Here is a 22,706-nt window from a genome sequence, read left to right on the forward strand (position 1 = left end):
ATGTTGTTATATCAGTCTGTACCACTAGATGGCGCTAGAACACTATTTAAGATGTCATGCTGACCATTCCCTCCAGCTAGGTTTTTGAAAATATATGTCTCCCCTCTTCCAGTACAGAAGAAAATATATGTCTCCCCTCTTCCAGTGCAGAAGAAAATGTAGATATAGAAACACTACGCTGAAGACGGCAGAATCTGTGAGAAACTCAGACCCAGGACACACGTCGGTCAGAAAGAGCTATCCACACACACACACACACACACACACACACACACACACACGTCAGAGGACAGAAGGGGCTTTAGTGAAGTCTGAGGAACTGGAGCTATTCTACTGTACATTTAAAATCACACTCTCTCTGGCCTGGGCGATAGTGTGAAGATGTTTCTTAATCTTTAAGAGTCTAAGCTGGGGGGGATTGTTTGAAAATGATCCTGCCAAGGATCATTTTGCTTTTAGCTTTTGAATTTTAGTACGCCTTTAGGTAGATATAAAAAATATATATAAAAAATATTACATAAAACATTGAATTTGGCCTTACTGCTATTAGCCCATAGAAACGCATTTCATAACAGATTCATACATGGAAAACCAGATTTTTTTACTGGTACCAGGGTACCTTCAGATTAGTCTTGTGGAGCGTGTGGGCATCCTAGAGCAAAACAACAGACACGTATGTGTTCGTGAGAGTCTCACCTTTCCATATCGGTGTGTAGACAAAACTGTTCAGACGCAACAGACGTTTTCGTGAGAATACCGATTTTCAGGATGTCTTGTGGTCTAACCAACACCGTTGTAGTTCAGTCACCTTCCAGGCCACCATTGGTGGATGAGGTGGATTGAGGCGCAGGCCATGCAACAAAACTAAACATATCTCTAGTTTAAACAGACAGATTTTGACAGGGATTACTTCATCATATTTGTTCCTAGGTGGAACATAAAGCTTCCATGAGAGAGCACCACTGCTACCGATTTGATGCCTTTTTGGGAATGGTTTTCAAGGCTAGTCATGACAGGATTGTGCTTTACATTTACAGGTCATTCCTAGGTAATGGTCTTGTAGATATTGTTACCATGTTGTTTCTATGTAAATTCCAGATCATTTAGTAAGTGTCCCAAATAGCAGCCTATTCCTTGTTTAGTGGACTATATTTGACCAGGCCCTGGTTTACAGTCAATTACATTCCTCCACCTAATCAGTTGATTGTCCTCTCCTCTGCTTGTTAAAGTCATGTTTCGGTCTTAATCAAGCTTAATCAACCAGAGTCATCACACTGTCACAACTGTAATCATTGATCAGGGAGACTAACCACAGTTCGTCTGTGTGGCCTTGGTACTACCGGCCATTCAGCTCCTCTCATGATCATGTCTCCATCTCTCTGTGTGTATGTGTGTGTGTGTGTGTGTCTGTGCATGCTCCTTAATCAACTTAATCAATTAACTTCTGTTGTGATACCACTTCTTGTTTCGACCTCTGAGTTATGAAGATCCAGGAAAATTTGATGAAGAGAGAGAGGAAATTTGAAGCACTTGATCATTTTGGCATATATCTGTCTGTCTGTCTGTCTGTCTGTCTGTCTGTCTGTCTGTCTGTCTGTCTGTCTGTCTGTCTGTCTGTCTGTCTGTCTGTCTGTCTATCTCGCTCTCGCTCGCTCGCTCTGTCTCGCTCGCTCTCTCTCTCTGCTTCATAGAAGACAAATCAAAATCTAATTTTATTTGTCACATGCTCCGAATACAACAGGTACCGTGAACCTTACCGTGAAATGCTTACTTACAAGTCCTTAACCAACAATGCAGTTGAAGAAATAGAGTTAAGACAATATTTACGAAATAAACGTAATGTAAAAAATGTAATCAAAAGTAACACTATAAAATAACAATAGTAGACACTATATACAGGCGGTATACTGTATAGTGTCTACTATTGTTATTTTATAGTGTTACTTTTGATTTAATATTTTTCATTAAGTTTATTGTCCATGTGCGGGGGTACAGGTTAGAGGTAATTTGTACATGTAGGTAGGGGTAGAGTGACTATGCATAGATAATAAACAGTGAGTAGCAGCAGTGTAAAAACAAACGGAGGGGTGTCAATGTAAACAGTCCGGGTGGCCATTTGATTGATTGTTCAGCAGTCTTATGGCTTGGGGGTAGAAGCTGTTAAGGAGCCTTTTGGACCTAGACTTGGCGCTGCAGTACCTCTTGGCGTGCGGTAGCAGAGAGAACAGTCTATGACTTGGTTGACTGGAGTCTTTGACAATTTTTTGGTCTTTCCTCTGACACCACCTAGCATATAGGTCCTGGATGGCAGGAAGCTTGGCCCCAGTGATGTACTGGGCAGTACGCACTATCCTCTGTAGCGCCTTACGGTCGGATGCCGAGCAGTTGCCATACCAGGTGGTGATGCAACCAGTCAGGATGCTCTCAATAGTGCAGCTGTAGAATTTTTGAGAATCTGGGGACCCATGCCAAATCTTTTCAGTCTCCTGAGGGGGAATAGGTGTTGACGTGCCCTCTTCATGACTGTCTTGGTGTGTTTGGACCATGATAGTTTGAAATTCTCGACCCGCTCCACTACAGCCCCGTCGATGTTAATGGGGCCTGTTCGGCCCTCCTTTTCCTGTAGTCCACGATCAGCTCCTTTGTCTTGCTCACATTGAGGGAGAGGTTGCTGTCCTGGCCCCACACTGGCAGGTCTCTGACGTCCTCCCTATAGGCTGACTTATCGTTGTCAGTGTTCAGGCCCACCGCTGTTGTGTCATCAGAAAACGTAATGATGGTGTTGGAGCCGTGCTTGGCCACACAGTCGTGGGTGAACAGGGAGTACAGGAGGAGACTAAACATGCACCCCTGAGGGGCCCCCATGCTGCGGATCAGCGTGGTGGATGTGTTGTTGCCTACCCTTACCACCTGGAGGCGGCCCGTCAGGAAGTCCAGTATCCAGTTGCAGGGGGAGGTGTTTCGTTTCAGGGTCCTTAGCTTAGTGATGAGCTTTGTGGGCACTATGGTGTTGAACGCTGAGCTGTAGTCAATGAACAGCATTCTCACATAGGTGATCCTTTTGTCCAGGTGGGAAAGGGCAGTGTGGAGTGCGATTGAGATTGCGTCATCTGTGGATCTTTTGGGGCGGTATGCGAATTGGAGTGGATCTAAGGTTTTTGTGATGATGGTGTTGATGTGAGTCATGACCAGCCTTTCAAATCACTTCATGGCTACTGACATGAGTGCTACGGGGCGTTAGTCATTTAGGCAGATTACCTTCTCTTTCTTGGGCACAGGGACTATGGTGGTCTGCTTGAAACATGTAGGTATTACAGACTCGGTCGGTGAGAGGTTGAAAATGTCAGTGAAGACACTTGCCAGTTGATTCCAGGAAAGTTCTTTATGTCTGCCGATGCCTGGAGATGAATGCCTGGCATCACTTTAAATATCCAACAGACAAAACCATGTACTAGATGAGTACTAGCTAAGTACTAGATAAGTACTAGCTGAATTGTCTGTGTCTGTTTTTCAAGACATCAGTGATGTAACCAGTAGAGGCCACTGCCAGATGCTCCTGCTGACGATGTCTGGAAGATAAATAGCCTGGACTGACAAACTTTGGGGAGCAGAATTTAGCTCCTCGTATGTTTTTTGTCAGCTGAGAACCTTTTATTTCCCATTTTTGTGAACGCTTAAACTAGAAACATTTCCCTAAATGTCCCACTTCTCCCTTCATTTAGAGAATTTGGAGTGCATCTGCAAGACTTCATCCACAGAATGACAAGCATTCAAACATAGTTCTTCCTCTCTTCCATTTCTCCTCCTGTCTTTCTCCTCCGGCTCCAAGAGCCTGCAGGCTGCAGTCAGTCAGACACACACACACACACACACACACACACACACACACACACACACACACACACACACACACACCACACACACACACACACACACACAGTAACACACAGTGGGTCTAATTGTGATGAGGAGGAAGTACTCGATGGTGATGGCTGCCAGCTGCATCCTGTGACCGTCATTCTGATCCCGCATTTGTCTCTGTCATCTCCAAGATCCCGCTGTCCGTCCGCCCGCCGCCTGCACGTTCCCGCCCGCCTGCCCGCCTGACCGCACATCCACATAAAAGACATTGGCAGCCTCCGCCACAAGCTCCAGGAAGTCCGCGCTTTGTACCCACACATGGTTGATCAATGTCCCCACCCTCCCACCATAACAACCCACCAGGCACCCTCCCACTACCCACCACCCATCCATTCTGGTCAGGGGTAAAACTCATGTTAGACTTGTCTGTCCCTCTCTGGGTGTCTAGTCATAGCGGAGTGGAGTGGGCACTTCAGATGCCAGCTGGCTGGCAGGATGGCATAGACATGGCAGCAACAGATCCCTGCCACCACCACATCATGGTTAGGCCTGAAGCTCAGGGGCCTGCTCCCCTCTCTTCTGCTCCCAACATCTGCCCTGACAATCGGGCAATGAGCCATGCCAGCTGGACATATTCATAATACCGGACGGATCAGGCTCGGTCTCCTATATGTACTGCCAACGTCACTCAGCTCATTCCACAGCCCCCTTTTTCTCTCTCTCCCCTTCATTAGTCCTCTTTCCATCCTCTTCCCCTTCCTTTCTCCCCGCCCCTGTCCCCGCCCTCCATCCTGGGTAGGACTATTAGGGAAGTGACTAGTTTGTAATTCGTTGCCCGTTGCTCTGCACTGCAGTGAATGGGCACCAAAGGTGTGCCAAGGAGAATTAGCACCACCTCCTGATTATCCCTTTAACATTTAGGGTGTCTCTTGGAGTGAGAGAGAGAAAGAGAAGTGGCGGGGGGCGTGATCAGGAGGAAGAGAAAGTTTCTGCTCAGTGTTTAGTTAACATTCTCTCTCTCTCTCATATCTCTGATGTTGCAAAATTGACTAGTTCAGTTGTAACTCCTCAATATGATACAAGCATTTCACTACACTCGCATTAACATCTGCTAACCATGTGTATGTGACAAATACAATTTGATTTGATGCTCTGTAATGCTGTTTTGCCCTTGAGAATCCTTGAGCCCCGACATTATTCACTTTCAAAAATGTTTTAGGCTCTGAAACATGGCAGAGCGACTATTGCCGAGGACCTGGCGAAGGTCCTATGCGTTGTGTATTTGTGCGTGTCAATAAATCACATCGGGAGCATATGCTGCAAATTATCCTCCAAGAAAACATTGGCCAATTTCCCATTTTTTTATTCCACTTCACTTCCTGATGAATCGCTAGTATCGAAACCTCAAACCTGGGTCTGCATATATTGAGCGTTTGAGTCCACATGAGTAGTCATAGTCATTGTGATCTAAAAGGTAAGAACTGATCCTAAACCAGCACTTTCGTCGCTTGATAGGGCCTCTGGTTCTTGGGCACCAGTCCTGTACTTCCAAAATGACGGGTATCAGGGTAGCAGCAGACCCCAGGCTGGGATTCAGCATCATGGCAGGCCTCTAAAGATGTATCCCCCTGGGTCTGGTGCTGCTGCAGCTGTTGTGAAGGCTAGTCTCTCACCCTCTCTTTCTCTCTCCTGTGAAGGCTACCTAAGCCATTCAGAACAAGAATCCATCAGGCCCAGGGGTGAGTTATAGTGACAGTAGCAGACCACCACAATGTTATAGCACTGAGAGGACCACAGATTTATTCAACCAGAACTACCCTCCCTGTCTTTTCCTCTCCTCTCTTCCCCTCCTCTTTTTTTCTCCAGGATGGCATTTGAAAGGAAGAAGAGGTGGGGTTGGTTGATATACTGCCTGCAACAAACACACACTCAGCATGTGGTGCATGCTCCTTTAACCTTGTGCTCTGACAGTGCGTTTACGTATAGTTTGATACCGCACAATGATAGCAACACGCACATGCATGTGCACATGGACATGAATTGACTTTGCACTTGTGGTAGTCAAGATATGGACCATCCACATAATAAGACCCCATGTTCTAAGAGTCCCTCGAGTAGCCTACTTCTTTGGCCCTGTCTTCCCCTTGAGTGACTTCAAAGTGTTCTGCTTAACCCTTCCGAGGTCTTGAACATCCTCAATAAGGCTACATTTAGCACTTCTGTCAATGTAGGCTAATCTTTTCACATTGAATTTTATGTTTTAGACTGTTACTAAATATAGAGTAGGTCCATTTTTGTATGCATTAGCATTTGGTTAGTCAAAATTCTGCACATAACCTATAGCCTACGAGAAAACAATGTCATTGTCCAGCTGTGCTGGTTTATATGGCAGTGATCTGTCCATACATAGTGAGGGAGGGAGCTGGTGCTATAGCCTAGTGAGTTTGTTTGTCCTGGAGTCATACTGTATACGCACTGTGGCTCTCTGTGAATGTCGGCTCGTTTATCTCTATCAACCAACCCCACCACTCTACCGCCAGTCAGTAAATGAAAAGCTTTTCCGTCGAGCTATAGTGGCTGTTTAAAGACTACTCTGTGATCCTTGCGTCTCGGACCAATCTCGCCCCGTTTTTTAATATTTTCCTCGTTCCTCTCCTCCCCTCCCTCCTCTTCTCTCTCTCATATTATGTGTGGACAGAGCGACGGTGTTTCTCTCAGCCCGGATGTGTTGTAGGCACGCGTTTTCCAGAGGCGCGGTTATAAAGCGTCCGTTATTTATCCGACTCTACTTTGAACTGTTCTCCTTTTCAGTAAGGAACTGCTAGGCGAGCCTCACGCGCACGGCAGGCAGCAAGACAATCAAATCAAGGACTGATCCCTTATGTTTACTCTGAATCGAATTTTCATCTTTCATTGAACTATGACATTGCTTCAGCCCTGCTCTCTGGATTAATTCCTTTGTAATCGTTATTTGTTCCCCCCCATCTCGTCCAATATCTGTCTCCAAGTGTAGGCTAAGCTTGTTCAGTGGTCATGGGGTGTATAATTTCATTTTTGCCTAGGCTGGTGAGGGTCTTGACGGTTGTGTAAAAGCGGATACCGCGTGGATTTATGGTCTTCACAGACAAAGAGCCAGCGAAGGGAAACTAGTGGAAGTTTGAGACCAGGAAGAATGCAGGCGACGTGTTGGTGTGCGATGTTACTCCTGACGCCAGCGGTTTACCTGGTGAGTAGTGCTTTTGTTTGTGTTTATAAATACTTTGTCGTTTCACTGTTGTCTCGGTGTTTTGTGGTCTTTCAATTACACATTTTACTAAAATCTCATGTGTAAAAACGATTTCTTATGAAATGCATCTCACTGACAGAACTATTGAAGCCAACTCTTCACTTCAGGGGCATGTCCTGTTCATTGCATAAAAACATTCCGTCGTCCTGTATCAGGGTATTGGGAGGAAATACAACTTTTTAAATTCCACATCATCATGACTGAGACATGGCGGAGCGTGGGTTTTAAGACAGACTATTTAACAATTACTGTATGCGTTTCTATTTGATCACTGTGGTCTATGGTGTCCAATTAATAGGACTAATTAGTCCAATTAATTTTCAAAATTAATATATTTGGTTATAAGACTGAATAATTATTTAATATTTGACTGATAATTTTTTAAAACACGTGTCAAAGAAATAACACATTTAAAGTGTAAAATTAAATAAATCTTTCCCGCACACTAGCTGAAAACGGACAAGATTGTGCTGCAGTTCCAACAAACCGTCTCATGGGGGCGTCATAACAAACCAAAAACGCCCGGCAGGTGCGTCTGAAGGCTACACGTCAACCTGAAGGAACCTTTCAAATTCTCCGTTTCTCCTTTTGATTTTGGCAGTAACGGTTTTTCCTTTCAGTCCGCCACATTAAAAATGATCCCACTCATAGCAGTCATAATACACACAACATGGAGGAGAGTTGTTTGGCGCGTGGCCCGGACAACCCAGCTCCATCTTGCTGATCTCAAAGCGAGCATAATGTGATAACATTTAAGTTATGCTAGGACATTGAGTGGAAAGAAAACACAGGTTTCTCATGTACCAAAGTTTTGTTAAAAAGTAACAGGAAGACTCTCTGATATTAAAAAAAGAATGCCACTTAAATATTTCAAATAAAGTCACTTTCCAAGTAGGCTATATTATCATTTGCAAAAAATAAAATAAACACACACGCGTTCGGCTTTCGTGTGAATTCTGCAGACACCTCGAGGAGAGTAGCCTAATGCCTTCACACAAAAATGTGTTGCCTAAGATTCTGTTCCCTATCCCTAACCCAGTTAACTTGGCACTAAGACTAGCAGATGCCACATCATACACCTAAATGAATCCGCCTTTGATTCTTACTGGAATTGAGCGGGGATTCTCTCCCTTCACTCACTCAGTCTCTCTACGCAACTCAAAATAAATGTTTATTCCTTTAAGAGGCTATTGGTATCAGGTCTACGGCAGCACTGTGTCAAACTATACTGTCCGGTGTTAAAATGAATGTAAGTCAAATGTTTTGTAATATACAGTTCGCAACACCCACACGCACAAGCGCGCGCGCGCACACACACACACACAATGGACAGGCTTCTGTCTATTTCCTGTGAACTTACCACAGGACATTTTTCGCCCAACACATTTTAGATTTCACGAAATACGCTTATTTCAACTGGCTTCTCTTACAACTGTCCTATTGACATTTCAATAAATAATTATTTCATCTGCATAATCCTCACGCAAAACGACATTTATTCAAACTAAAATGATTCTAATCAAGCTAATTAATTTACTGGTTGTTTTCTATCGGCTTGACGGAATAGTATTTAATTTAATTTAAATTCAGAAAAACAGGTCGTTATTGTTAGTTGTCCGTGGGGTATTATTTTACCACATTATCTAAAATGAGTCTGAAAACTTCCATGGCGCATTGGGCTATGCTTAAAATGTAAGCATATAGATAGGCCTACAAAGGGTTTTACAATTTGTGACACATTTACAGGAAGATATCCTATGTAATTATTAAGAGTGAGGTTTTAATCAATTCCACAGAATTATAATAATTAGAGTGTTCCCAGGGCCTATACAATTAAAAAATCTCGCAACATTTAGTAATCATAATAAAATTAATTTAAATGTAATCTATATTTTGCGTTACACATGGGCTTATTTGATATGGGCTTTGATAAGGATACAGCTAGACTATCTTGTAGGATGTGAACACCAACATCTCAGATGCAACATATAGACCAAAGCTTGACCTGTAATTTTCCGCTACGTAAATGTTTCTTCACTGTAAACGTAAAATCACAGATTGTATAGGCCAAATTACATTTCCCTGTATAAAGGAATATTATCGTATAATAGATTAGGCACCTTGGAATGATTTTTTTATTTTTATTTGACCTCTTCTCGCATAGAATTCCACCTCTGAATTTCAATCAAACGAGTCAAGGAGCATTATCAAGTGGATTTTCTTATTCAGCACCGGGAGCTGTCCATGGTTCTGATATTCAAGACCGTTGTTTTACGCGCCTTAAAACAGCCGGGTAGAATGAGTCCCAATTGAACACATCATTGCAGTGGGACGCAATAATGTTTTAAAAGTCCGTTTTGTTCACTCAAACCAATGAAGATGTAGGCTTGATGATGAAACCTGAATTCACATAGGCCTAATAGTTCGAAATGACAAATTTGACAAGTGCCATTTGACACTTTTCAACTTTTTCCCCGCCCTGAAATGGTTTGTCAATTTAGGCATAGGCCTATGACTACTTCATTTTACATTTGTGGAAAATTTATTTTTGTAATCAATTCAATACAACGCGATATAAATATTCCATGGTAGGATTTATTTTATATATATTTACAAATTGATTAGGATTTATTTTTACATAATGATATTGGCTGCAGATTTTGGGATGAAAATGTAGTCTTTGTAATGTATAGCCTTGGTTCAATTTGTATTTTGCTTCATAAAAAAGGTAGGCCTTTTTCAGCCGACTGTGAAGAGATGAACATATTTGATTATATTGTCTTATAGTTACGAATTGGTTCATATTAGTTTAATTCTACACCTGGATATCTGCTCTCTCCATGTCTGCGCTCCACTAAACCTAGATTATTATTTTCCAGACAGTTAAACTGTCGGTTTTATCCATACCTACGGGGATTACCGTTGAACTTTGACGGTTTTATTTCGTGTTAAAAGCTCTTGTCTCGTCTCTAAGCCTCTTGTCTGAGCGGGGCGCGCCTTGACCTGGATAACACTGTGCTCGCTCTGAAGAACAGTTGATGCAGGTGTTCAGTGGTATAATACAGCGCACGCCTCTCTGCGAGGGCGGCATTCACAAATGAATATGGTCACCTATGGCTAGAAAATGTAATTAAAATAGGATTCTATTCATTATTCGGCTTAGTTGGGAGTTATCGGTGCCCTCCTTGGTGCGTGTGTGTGTGCTTGTGTATTTTTCTGCATCTTACTTCTGATCAAGCCAGCTCCAATACAACCAGTCAGATAGCTGACATTCTTTTAGGGTGGTTTTGCTCCCAGCAGAGGGACTGCTGATGATACTCTGTTGACTGACAGCTAGTGTGAACAACAGCATGTTCTCTGGCCCTATGACTGGTAGCAGGGTGGCTCCTATTGCTGCAACACAGGGCTGTCAGTGACTGGCAGGTGTGTGTGTGTGTGGGGGGGGGGGGGTTCTCGGCCATGTCTCACTTCCTCTAAGGGGGCAATGAGGAGGCTCTGTTCCTGAGGGACAGACAGACAGACATAATGACTCCTAAATGGCACCTTGTTCCCTAAATAGTGCACTACTTTAGGCCAGGCATATTACAACTACACCATCATTGTTTAACAGGCTGGAGAGAGGGCCTGACATGCCAAGCAGTTGGCGCAGTGGGAGAGACACCGACAGTGCTGCATCCTAATGAAACTCTATTCCCTGTATAGTGCACTATGTTTGGCCAGCCTCTCACCATTGTTTGTTAGTGGAGCTGTGAAGATTCAAGTACCGCAATACTTTTTCCATGGCAAAAATGAAAACACGAAGAAGACCAAACTCTTTGGTTCTTTTAAAAACCTGTTGTATGTAAAATATTGTGTGCTATAGCTTGGAATATGCATAAATGTGACTCTGGATGACAACATAGCTAATGAAGTTTGTTTCCAACATTAGGGCTGTTAAATCCGTTTAGTGCTTTGTTTCCTTGCCACAATACTAACAAGTATTGCGACACTGGTATCGTCCCGGCCCTAATTGTTAGTAGTATTAAACCATCATAACATGCTGTAGATGTTGCGACCAGCCCTGCCATAGCAAGCAGTCAGCACAGTGGGAGAGGGATTGCCACCCACAGATCAGTGTATGGGGAAATACGGCTTGCATTTGAGTCTTGTCAGACAATATTACATTCAAATCAAATCAAGTTTATTTTATATAGCCCTTCGTACATCAGCTAATATCTCGAAGTGCTGTACAGAAACCCAGCCTAAAACCCCAAACAGCAAGCAATGTAGGTGTAGAAGCACGGTGGCTAGGAAAAACTTCCTAGAAAGGCCAAAACCTAGGAAGAAACCTAGAGAGGAACCAGGCTATGAGCGGTGGCCAGTCCTCTTCTGGCTGTGCCGGGTGGAGATTATAACGGAACATGGCCAAGATGTTCAAATGTTCATAAATGACCAGCATGGTCAAATAATAATAATCACAGTAGTTATCGAGGGTGTAGCAAGTCAGCACCTCAGGAGTAAATGTCAGTTGGCTTTTCATAGCCGATCATTAAGAGTATCTCTACCGCTCCTGCGGTCTCTAGAGATTTGAAAACAGCAGGTCTGGGACAGGTAGCACGTCCGGTGGACAGGTCAGGGTTCCATAGCCGCAGGCAGAACAGTTGAAACTGGAACAGCAGCAAGGCCAGGTGGACTGGGGACAGCAAGGAGTCATCATGCCCGGTAGTCCTGACGCATGGTCCTAGGGCTCAGGACCTCCGAGAGAGAGAAAGAAAGAGCGAAGGAGAGAATTAGAGAGAGCATACTTAAATTCACACAGGACACCGGATAAGACATGAGAAGTACTCCAGATATAACCAACTGACCCTAGCCCCCGACACATAAACTACTGCAGCATAAATACTGGAGGCTGAGACAGGAGGGGTCAGGAGACACTGTGGCCCCCTCCGATGATACCCCCGGACAGGGCCAAACAGGAAGGATATAACCCCACCCACTTTGCCAAAGCACAGCCCCCGCACCACTAGAGGGATATCTTCAACCACCAACTTACAATCCTGAGACAAGGCCGAGTATAGCCCACATAGATCTCCACCACAGCACAAACCAAGGGGGGGGGGGGCGCCAACCCAGACAGGAAGATCACGTCAGTAACTCAACCCACTCAAGTTACGCACCCCTCCTAGGGACGGCATGAAAGAGCACCAGTAAGCCAGTGACTCAGCCCCTGTAATAGGGTTAGAGGCAGAGAATACCAGTGGAGAGAGGGAAACCGGCCAGGCAGAGACAGCAAGGGCGGTTCGTTGCTCCAGAGCCTTTCCGTTCACCTTCACACTCCTGGGCCAGACTACACTCAATCATATGACCTACTGAAGAGATAAGTCTTCAGTAAAGACTTAAAGGTTGAGACCGAGTCTACGTGTAGGTATGTACGGCAGGACCAACTCGGAAAGATAGGTAGGAGCAAGCCCATGTAACGCTTTATAGGTTAACAGTAAAACCTTGAAATCAGCTTAACAGGAAGCCAGTGTAGGGAAGCTAGCACTGGAGTAATATGATCAAATTTCTTGGTTCTAGTCAGGATTCTAGCAGCCATATTTAGCACTAACTGAAGTTTATTTAGTGCTTTATCCGGGTAGCCGGAAAGTAAAGCATTGCAGTAGTCTAACCTAGAAGTAACAAAAGCATGGATTCATTTTTCTGCATCATTTTTGGACAGAACATTTCTGATTTTTGCAATGTTACGTAGATGGAAAAAAGCTGTCCTTGAAACAGTCTTGATATGTTCGTCAAAAGAGAGATCAGGGTCCAGAGTAACGCCGAGGTCCTTCACAGTTTTATTTGAGACGACTTTACAACCATCAAGATTAAAAGTAGAAAGTTTTCAGCCATCCACTTCCTTATGTCTGAAACACAGGCTTCTAGCGAGGGCAATTTTGGGGCTTCACCATGTTTCATTGAAATGTACAGCTGTGTGTCATCTGCATAGCAGTGAAAGTTAACATTATGTTTTCGAATGACATCCCCAAGAGGTAAAATATATAGTGAAAACAATAGTGGTCCTAAAACGGAACCTTGAGGAACACCGAAATGTACAGTTGATTTGTCAGAGCACAAACCATTCACAGAGACAAACTGATATCTTTCCGACAGATAAGATCTAAACCAGGCCAGAACTTGTCCGTGTAGACCAATTTGGGTTTCCAGTCTCTCCAAAAGAATGTGGTGATCGATGGTATCAAAGGCAGCACTAAGGTCTAGTAGCGCGAGGACAGATGCATTACATTACATCAGCAAAGAACGGAAATCAGTCCAATTGTGATTCTGTCCTTTCATTGAACACAAATTACGTAATGATTTTTGTCAGGCATTTTCATTCCCATTTATTGGGAAATATACAGATGTAGGATCTTAATTTGATCACCCTGTTGCAAGACAACTTCCCTGCAATGCAAGACATGTAAAACCTGAACTGTATTTGAGGATTAAAAAAGCATCTGAAGTTTGTAATTTCCACTTTTTTTCAGATTTGATTTTCCCTTTCGAAAAATATATCAACCCCTACAACAATTTACAGTAATTATAATCCACATAATAAATCACAATTCCTTTTACTGCAAGATCATTTTCCTACTGTTGAAAACTGGCTCAAATGAAGATCCTACAATAGTGGGAGAGGAGAGAGAGGATGCTACACTGAGATCCTACAATAGTGGGAGAGGAGAGAGAGGATGCTACACTGAGATCCTACAATAGTGGGAGAGGAGAGAGAGGATGCTACACTGAGATCCTACACAGAGCACATTGTGTGTGGAAGACTATGAGGTTGTCAATTATGTTGAATTGGTTGCATCCCAAATGGAACCCTGTTCCCTAAACTGTAGCACTACCTTTATCCAGAAGTCCACATACTGTAGGTCGAGAGCAGAGCCGTAAAGGGGCATGGCCGAGAGTTCAGTCTCTTAGCACACAGCACTATAATCCTCTATTAAACCCCCAGCCCCTTCACAGCACAGCCAAGTGGTCCGCTAGCAGCTATGTTACATGTGAATTAACAGTGAAGGATCTACTTTAACTGAGCTCTCGACCAGCATTACAATACAACGAATTGTCTCCATGCCCGTTGACCATCCACTGCAATCACATTATCTTTGATGAAAATCACACTTTAAGAGGAATCTGTTATTATTGTGAATATTTCCTAGAAATGACTCTTCATATTTCTATGTATGTTTCTGTTATTAATTAATATCAATACGTCAGCATTATGATGTATTGTCAGTTGCTTGGCTCCTTGATATAGCTGAGGTCTTATATAGTGTACTCATGTATTTACATAGTACACTTCACACCCAACATCCAATTTTGGTAGATGTTTGATTGAGTTTTCATGAAATGTGAATTCTACTAATTACTTTGTTTTCGGGTTTAAATCTAGGTTTTAAATGTGGATGGAAAAAATATGCTTTAAGTTTAATTAACTTGGTATCTATTTTATTTAGACTCTAAAAACATGCTTCAGTTCAGTACTGCTGACCTTTGACCCTTCGATCAGAGACTGGAAGTGTCTCTTCTGAGACACTTCCAGTGTGTGTGTGTGTGTGTGTGTGTGTGTGTGTCTCAGAAGACCCCATGGTGCACCTCTGTAATTCACACCTCAAGGTGACCTGACTCTGCTGTGCTCCTCTACTGAACTGCTCTTGTGGTCCACTGATGATGACACACCTGGTGGTCCACTTATGATGACACGTGTGACCTGGGGGCAACACTCCTTTCTCCTTTATCAACCCTTACTCTGTCTCCCTGGACTAATAACACCCTGCATAGGAGACAGTAAGCTCTGTGTTTACATGACCTTGGTTTGGGGCAGAACGTCAATGATAATGGTCTATAGTTGTTGGAATCACCCCTTGACAGGCGTTGGTTAATTTTTGACTGCATGGGTCATTACAGTTTTGTTTATTCAAATCCTATTGGGGGAAGCTGGCAAATATTTACAGCACAGTTTATCATCTTTTATGGTGTTTTAATTTGGAAGTCTTTCATTGATGACCGGACCCCTAACCTGCCCATACCATCTAAACAACCAAAATAACCCTGACCCCTGACTGTGAAGGCACTTGGGATCTGACACTATGTGTCTCTGGGTGTGTGTGTGTGTGTGTGTGCATCCATGTCTGCTCGTACGCATGCGTTCTATGTGATTAATGACAACAGCCTCCATCTTTCCCCACCGTGCACTGCTCTAGTTTTTCAATCACATTCAGAGGTCAGGGGTCATATTTGGAGCTAACCACTGAAGGGCACTGACTGTTTCTGTGAAATATAATTGAGGCCTGGCCTGACCTGAGGTTTGATCCTCTGGGGGACTCTTCTCTGTCTGCTCCACTACTCTGCTATTCTCTGTCTGGGAACTGTGGGAAGTCTATCTGCAGCCTCTTGATAGGAGGAGCTTTGTAGCAGACCTACCTGGGTTCAAATACTATTTTAATTATTTCAAATTCCTTATCTGTGCTTGATTGAGCTTGCCTGGCACATTGGAACCAATAGAATAGTTCCAACATTTTAAACCCCCACCCATCTGGTACACCTGGCAGGCTTGAGCAGCAACCCCCACCCATCTGGTACACCTGGCAGGCTTGAGCAGCAACCCCCACCCATCTGGTACACCTGGCAGGCTTGAGCAGCAACCCCCACCCATCTGGTACACCTGGCAGGCTTGAGCAGAAACCCCCACCCATCTGGTACACCTGGCAGGCTTGAGCAGAAACAAATACAATCTTTCAAAATATAAAAAATATTTTGAATAGGGTTTGAACCCAGGGCTGCTTTGTAGAGTTGTAGTGTTGTAGAACTGTAGAGTAGAGCTGCTTGGTAAATTGTTTCTAAAGGCAGGAAATGAATGAGATGACCCACTGAAAACCTGCTTTACATGGCCAGAGTTACTCTGAGGACGAGTCTGAAGTTTCTTTAGTGCTCTGAAAAGATCATTGTGTCATGAAAGCTGAACGGGAAGTTTTTGTTGTTGGCAGAAGCATTCAACAATCTATATTAATTTTCAAGCTGGGTTTTCTGGAAATAGCCCTTGTCTTGCCTCTTGTCTCTGTCCTGTTTCCCAGTATCCTTCCTTAGGCATGGTTGGTTGTTGTAACATGCCAGCACCAGCATATGCATGGAAGAAAACAAAGGCATTCAGTAGACTGGGAGTTGTTCCTGCCTTAGTGAATAGCTGTAGTGAATGTGTGTTGACTAGTGATGGCATTTGTACCTAACAGCAGTGGTGATGGATTGCATAACCCTGCTGATGGGCTTGATTGACCACTTTAACAGAGCAGAGATCAGACACTCTCGCTTGACTGGGTCTATGTGGCAGGGAGCGGATAGGGGAAGGAGTGGGGGAAAGAAGAGGTGGGGGGAAGGGGAGAGGAGGAAGAGGGGGGAAGCACTCCTGCTTGGCTGGGTCCAGGAAGAGGGGAAGGGACGGGAGAGAAGAGGAAGGGGAGGAGGGGTGTAAACGTCCGTCCCTGCAACACACCAGTGGTGATGGATCTATCCACAGGGCCGTGTCTGCCACACTGTCCGGGATACACAGCTACAGGCCAGAAGCCCGTTGATGGGATTTATCTTCCTGATCTTTCCCCTTCAGTAACAGAGACTGGCCATGGGGAGCACTAGCTCCATTCTAGCTTCAGGGGTACGTTTCCATACCCTGGTTAGACCACACTGAACAATGTGTCCATGGGAAGAGCAGCGTTCATGCTGGTTTAATCAGGCTACGTTTGGAAGAGCTTTAAGAACAAATCCATGAGGGATGAACACACTTCCAAGTAACTGTAAATGCCCTGTCTGTCTGTCGGCAGAAAAGCACAGCACCTTGGGTTTAAAGTTTTGCGGTTGCACCCTCTCCTCCAGATTAGCCCATAGAAACACATTTCATAACAGATTCATACATGGAAAACCAGATTTTTTTACTGGTACCAGGGTACCTTCAGATTAGTCTTGTGGAGCGTGTGGGCATCCTACAGCAAAACAACAGACACGTATGTGTTCGTGAGAGTCTCACCTTTCCATATCGGTGTGTAGACAAAACTGTTCAGAAGCAACAGACGTTTTCGTGAGAATACCGATTTTCAGGATGTCTTGTGGTCTAACCAACACCGTTGTAGTTCAGTCACCTTCCAGGCCACCATTGGTGGATGAGGTGGATTGAGGCGCAGGCCATGCAACAAAACTAAACATATCTCTAGTTTAAACAGACAGATTTTGACAGGGATTACTTCATCATATTTGTTCCTAGGTGGAACATAAAGCTTCCATGAGAGAGCACCACTGCTACCGATGTTATGTCTTTTTGGGATGGTTTTCAAGGCTAGTCATGACAGGATTGTGCTTTACATTTACAGGTCATTCCTAGGTAATGGTCTTGTAGATATTGTTACCATGTTGTTTCTATGTAAATTCCAGATCATTTAGTAAGTGTCCCAAATAGCAGCCTGTTTCTTGTTTAGTGCACTATATTTGACCAGGCCCTGGTTTACAGTCAATTACATTCCTCCACCTAATCAGTTGATTGTCCTCTCCTCTGCTTGTTAAAGTCATGTTTTGGTCTTAATCAAGCTTAATCAACCAGAGTCATCACACTGTCACAACTGTAATCATTGATCAGGGAGACTAACCACAGTTCGTCTGTGTGGCCTTGGTACTACCGGCCATTCAGCTCCTCTCATGATCGTCTGTGTGTGTGTGTGTGTGTGTGTGTGTGTGTGTGTGTGTGTGTGTGTGTGTGTGTGTGTGTGTGTGTGTGTGTGTGTGTGTGTGTGTGTGTGTGTGTGTGTGTGTGTGTGTGTGTGTGTGTGTGTGTGTGTGTGTGCATGCTCCTTAAAATCCACTTAATCAATTAACTTCCGTTGTGATACCACTTCTTGTTTCGACCTCTAAGTTATCAAGATCCAGGAAAATTTGATTAAGAAAGAGAGGAAGCACTTGAGCATCTCTCTCTCTCTCTCGCCCCCCTGATTTTTGTGAATATTTTATGAGGAACATTGAATGTACCATTAGATCTGTGTGGTATTTTTTGTGCTTGTCATGACTTCTGCCGAAGTCGGTCCCTCTCCTTGTTCGGGCGGCATTCGGCGGTCGACATCACCGGCCTTCTAGCCATCGCCGATCCACTTTTCATTTTCCATATGTTTTGTCTTTGTCTTACACACCTGGTTTCAATTCCCCAATTACCTGTTCATTATTTAACCCTCTGTTCCCCATGTTTGTTTGTGAGTGATTGTTTCTATGTAGGAAGGTCCGTTATTGTGGGCTCTGTTTTTGTATTGCATTTATATTATGTTGAGTAAAATACGTTTATTTACTCATATCTGCTGTCCTGCACCTGACTCTTATACACCAGCTACACACAGCCTCCCGAACAGTGCTAGTATTTTTACATGGCACATTGAATAGAACTATTCATGTTGAAGATCATTTGACCAAATTTCTAAAAAAAGAGGTGAAGAGGAAATTCATTGAGGATTAAATTGCAGGTTTAAGGGAGAGAAGGGAGAGGAAATGAAAATCGGAAGGAAAAGAGGGTGAGAATATTGGGGAGAGGAGAGGAGGACAGCGGCAGCGTGTCTTTTGATTGTCATGTTGCTTCAATTATTGCACTGTTTGTGAGCATCCAGTTTGTTGTCGTTGACACCCGTATGTGTGTGTCAGCTTGTGTTGGTATGAACAGTCTGACTGTTTGTATTTTCGTTGTCACTCCAGGCAAACGAGCAACACATTAGTGCATCAGACTGGAAGCGGATCTGATTGGTGGAGTTGTACCTTCATGATTTAGAATAGAATAATGAACAATAAAGTTTATACATGTAACAGCAAACTGACATAATACTGCTGTTATTAAAGGGCTAGTTCACAAAAATTACAAGATTATGTACTTGTTTCCTTACCTTGTAAGTAGTCTATGACAATGACGGAATGCAATCCACAAGTTGGATTTGTTTACCTAGCCACTATCACCAACCGCGGAAATAAATGAACTATCCCTTTAAGCTGAAGTATTTCTTTAAGCTTAGGTTGAGTTATTATCTGCTAATAATACATCTACCCTCGTCAGAAAGTGTCTGCTGACCTCGTATAATAACTCAGTGATGTTATTGATTAGCTTATCACTTATAGGCTGTTCCCAGAATACTCTTGTGTCAAGAGGTGATGCAATGAGTTTGAGTTGGAACAAATTGATCAGAACGAGTCTGGGGAACATTTTGTTTTTATTAGCTTTTTATAATGAGAATTGAATTACATTTACTACACACACTTATGTACTGATTATCTTAAAATGACCTACCAATCGATATGTAACAGTGGCGTATATTCATTGATGCCAAGAGAAGCAAGGCTTCCCACAAAAACATGTGATCAATAAAAAAAAAAAAGTACAAAACATTGACCTTTCGTCTCTCTGAGTTTTATAATTTTCCTTAAATTCAAAAGTGGCTGTACCTGTCACACTGGAGAAATAATTTGAGAGATGAGTAGCTCATGTACAGTTGAAGTCGGAAGTTTACATACACCTTAGCCAAATACATTTAAACTCAGATTTTCACAATTCCTGACATTTAATCCGGGTAAAAATTCCCTGTTTTAGGTCAGTTAGGATCACCACTTTATTTTAAGAATGTGAAATATCAGAATAATAGTAGAGAGAATGATTTATTTCAGCTTTTATTTCTTTCATCACATTCCCAGTGGGTCAGAAGTTTATATACACTCAATTAGTATTTGGTAGCATTGCCTTTAAATTCTTTAACTTGGGTCAAACGTTTCGGGTAGCCTTCCACAAGCTTCCTAGAATAATTTGGGTGAATTTTGGCCCATTCCTCCTGACAGAGCTGGTGTAACTGAGTCAGGTTTGTAGGCCTCCTTGCTCGCACACACTTTTTCAGTTCTGCCCACTTATTTTCTATGGGATTGAGGTCAGGGTTTTGTGATGGCCACTCGAATAACTTGACTTTGTTGTCCTTAAGCCATTTTGCCACAACTTTGGAAGTATGCTTGGGGTCATTGTCTATTTGGAAGACCCATTTGCGACCAAGGTTTAACTTCCTGACTCATGTCTTGAGATGTTTCTTGAATATATCCACATAATTTTCCTGCCTCATGATGCCATCTATTTTGTGAAGTGCACCAGACCCTCCTGCAGCAAAGCACCCCCACAACATGATGCTGCCAACCCCGTGCCTCACGGTTGGGATGGTGTTCTTCGGCTTGCAAGCCTCCCCCTTTTTTCATCCAAACATAACGATGGTCATTATGGCCAAACAGTTCTATTTTTGTGTCACCAGACCAGAAGACATTTCTCCAAAAAGTACGATCTTTGTCCCCATGTGCAGTTGCAAACCTTAGTCTGGCTTTTTTATGGCGGTTTTGGAGCAGTAGCTTCTTCCTAGCTGAGTGGCCTTTCAGGTTATGTCGATATAGGACTCGTTTTACTGTTGATATAGATACTTTTGTACCTATTTCCTCCAGCATCTTCACAAGGTCCTTTGCTGTTGATCTGGGATTGATTTGCACTTTTCGCACCAATGTACATTCATCTCTAAGAGACAGAACGTGTCTCCTTCCTGAGTGGTATGACGGCTGTGTGGTCCCATGGTGTTTATACTTGCGTACTATTGTTTGTACAAATGAACGTGGTACCTTCAGGCATTTGGAAATTGCTCCCAAGGATGAACCAGACTTGTGGAGGTCTACAATTTTTTTACTGAGGTCTTGGCTGATTTCTTTTGATTTTACATGATGTCAAGCAAAAAGGCACTGAGTTTGAAGGTAGGCCTTGAAATACATCCACAGGTACACCTCCAATTGACTCAAATGATGTCATGTAGCCTATCAGAAGCTTCTAAAGCCAAGACATAATTTTCTGGAATTTTCCAAGCTGTTTAAAGGCACAGTCAACTTAGTGTATGTAAACTTCTGACCCACCAACTGACTTGCCTTAACTATAGTTTGCTAACAAGGCATTTGTGGAGTGGTTGAAAAACGAGTTTTAATGACTCAAACCTAAGTGAATGTAAACTTCCAACTTCAACTGTATCTGATGCTGTCTGGACAATAAGAGTATGACATGTTGCCACTGTGGTATTTCATTGATTGATGCCAGCGAACATTTGGCATCTAAAATAATTTGCTTGTGATGTGTTGTTGTCCTCCTGCAGTAGCTAGCTAGCTAAATCAGGCCTTTCCTAAGCCATGGATGGAGATGGGGATTTGGACATCAGCGATTCTGATCGAACCATAAATTCATACATTGTGCCACTGGCCTGAGACGATTGAAGTTCAATATGTAGGATAGCTGTAGATGTAGTAGGCTCACGTTAACTAGCTTGCTAACTTACCTGGTTCATTGTTGCCCATGCAAGGAAGTTAGGCTAGCAAGCATTTAAGCCAGGTAGCCTAGTCTAGGACATCATAGACCATTTTGCCAAAAGGACAGCGAGGAGTATGGCATTGGTGTTCAGTCTACAAGTAGGGTCTCAACAACATGTTTTTCTACTTGCGTGCACATGCACACACACACAGACAATCTGGATCCATATTTACTCAAGTGTGCAGCACCTATTATTGCTGGTGTAGTGACGCATATCTTTAATCAAACATTTGTCGTAGGAAAAATTCCTAAATCTGGGAAAACAGCTTTTGTTTTACCACTCCTGAAGGGAGGTGATGGTAGTGAATTGGATAATTATCGGCCCATCTCTAAGCTCTCCTGTTTGGCTAAAATTCTAGAGTCATTGCTGAATAGGCAACTACAATCTTTTTGAACTGTTAACAATACTCTTTCTAGTAATAAATCTGGCTTCAGACCTAAACACAGTACTATTATGGCCACTGTACGTGTTGTAAATTATATTACTAATGCCCTAGATAATAAAAAGTACTGTGCCGCCTTGTTCATAGATTTGTCTAAAGCTTTTGACACTGTAGACCATGCGATACTTTTGGGTAAGCTGTCGTTAATAGGACTGGGATCGGAGGCCTGTCGTTGGTTTCATGACTATCTAAAGGATAGAAGTCAGGTTGTTAGAGTCGGAGCCATCCAGTCGGAGCCATTGGAGTTGGTTAAAGGGGTCCCACAAGGTTATATACTTGGTCCATTACTGTTCACTCTTTACATAAACAATATCGGTGATGAGATAAGAAAGTGTCAAATTCATTTATATGCTGATGACACTGTCATGTAGTCTATCGCTTCAACGGCTGACCAGGCATTATCACTATTGGAGACAGATTTTAAGATATTACAAGAGTCTTTTATTCAGCTGAAACTTGTTTTAAATGCAAAGAAAACACATTTTATGATTTTTAATAGGTTCAAAAAGTTGGTTGAAAATACACTTGCACATACGAGCTTAGATGGTTCTCGAATTAATCAAGTCTCTGCATATAAATACTTAGGGATATGGTTGGATGATAAACTGTCTTTTAAAATGCATATTGATGAACTTTGTAAACGGCTAAAAATCCAGCTAGGCTTCCTCTATAGAAACAGGACATGTTTGTCCTCTACAAATAGAAGGCAAAT

The 22,706-nt window shown here is 43.0% G+C and overlaps 1 protein-coding gene across 1 annotated transcript in view; it reads left to right on the top strand.

Annotated features, from left to right (window-relative positions):
• Positions 1 to 6,347: 6,347 nt before the first annotated feature.
• LOC139559458 (neurexophilin-1) overlaps positions 6,348 to 22,706 on the top strand; it is a 47,310-nt gene continuing 30,951 nt past the window's right edge. The window contains exon 1 of the mRNA XM_071375506.1: positions 6,348 to 7,087. Coding sequence (XP_071231607.1) covers positions 7,034 to 7,087 — 54 coding nt within the window. The 5' untranslated portion in view covers positions 6,348 to 7,033. The remainder of the gene's footprint in view (positions 7,088 to 22,706) is intronic.

The sequence above is a fragment of the Salvelinus alpinus genome, chromosome 29 (assembly GCF_045679555.1).
Source record: "Salvelinus alpinus chromosome 29, SLU_Salpinus.1, whole genome shotgun sequence".
Classification (NCBI taxonomy): Eukaryota; Metazoa; Chordata; class Actinopteri; order Salmoniformes; family Salmonidae; genus Salvelinus; species Salvelinus alpinus.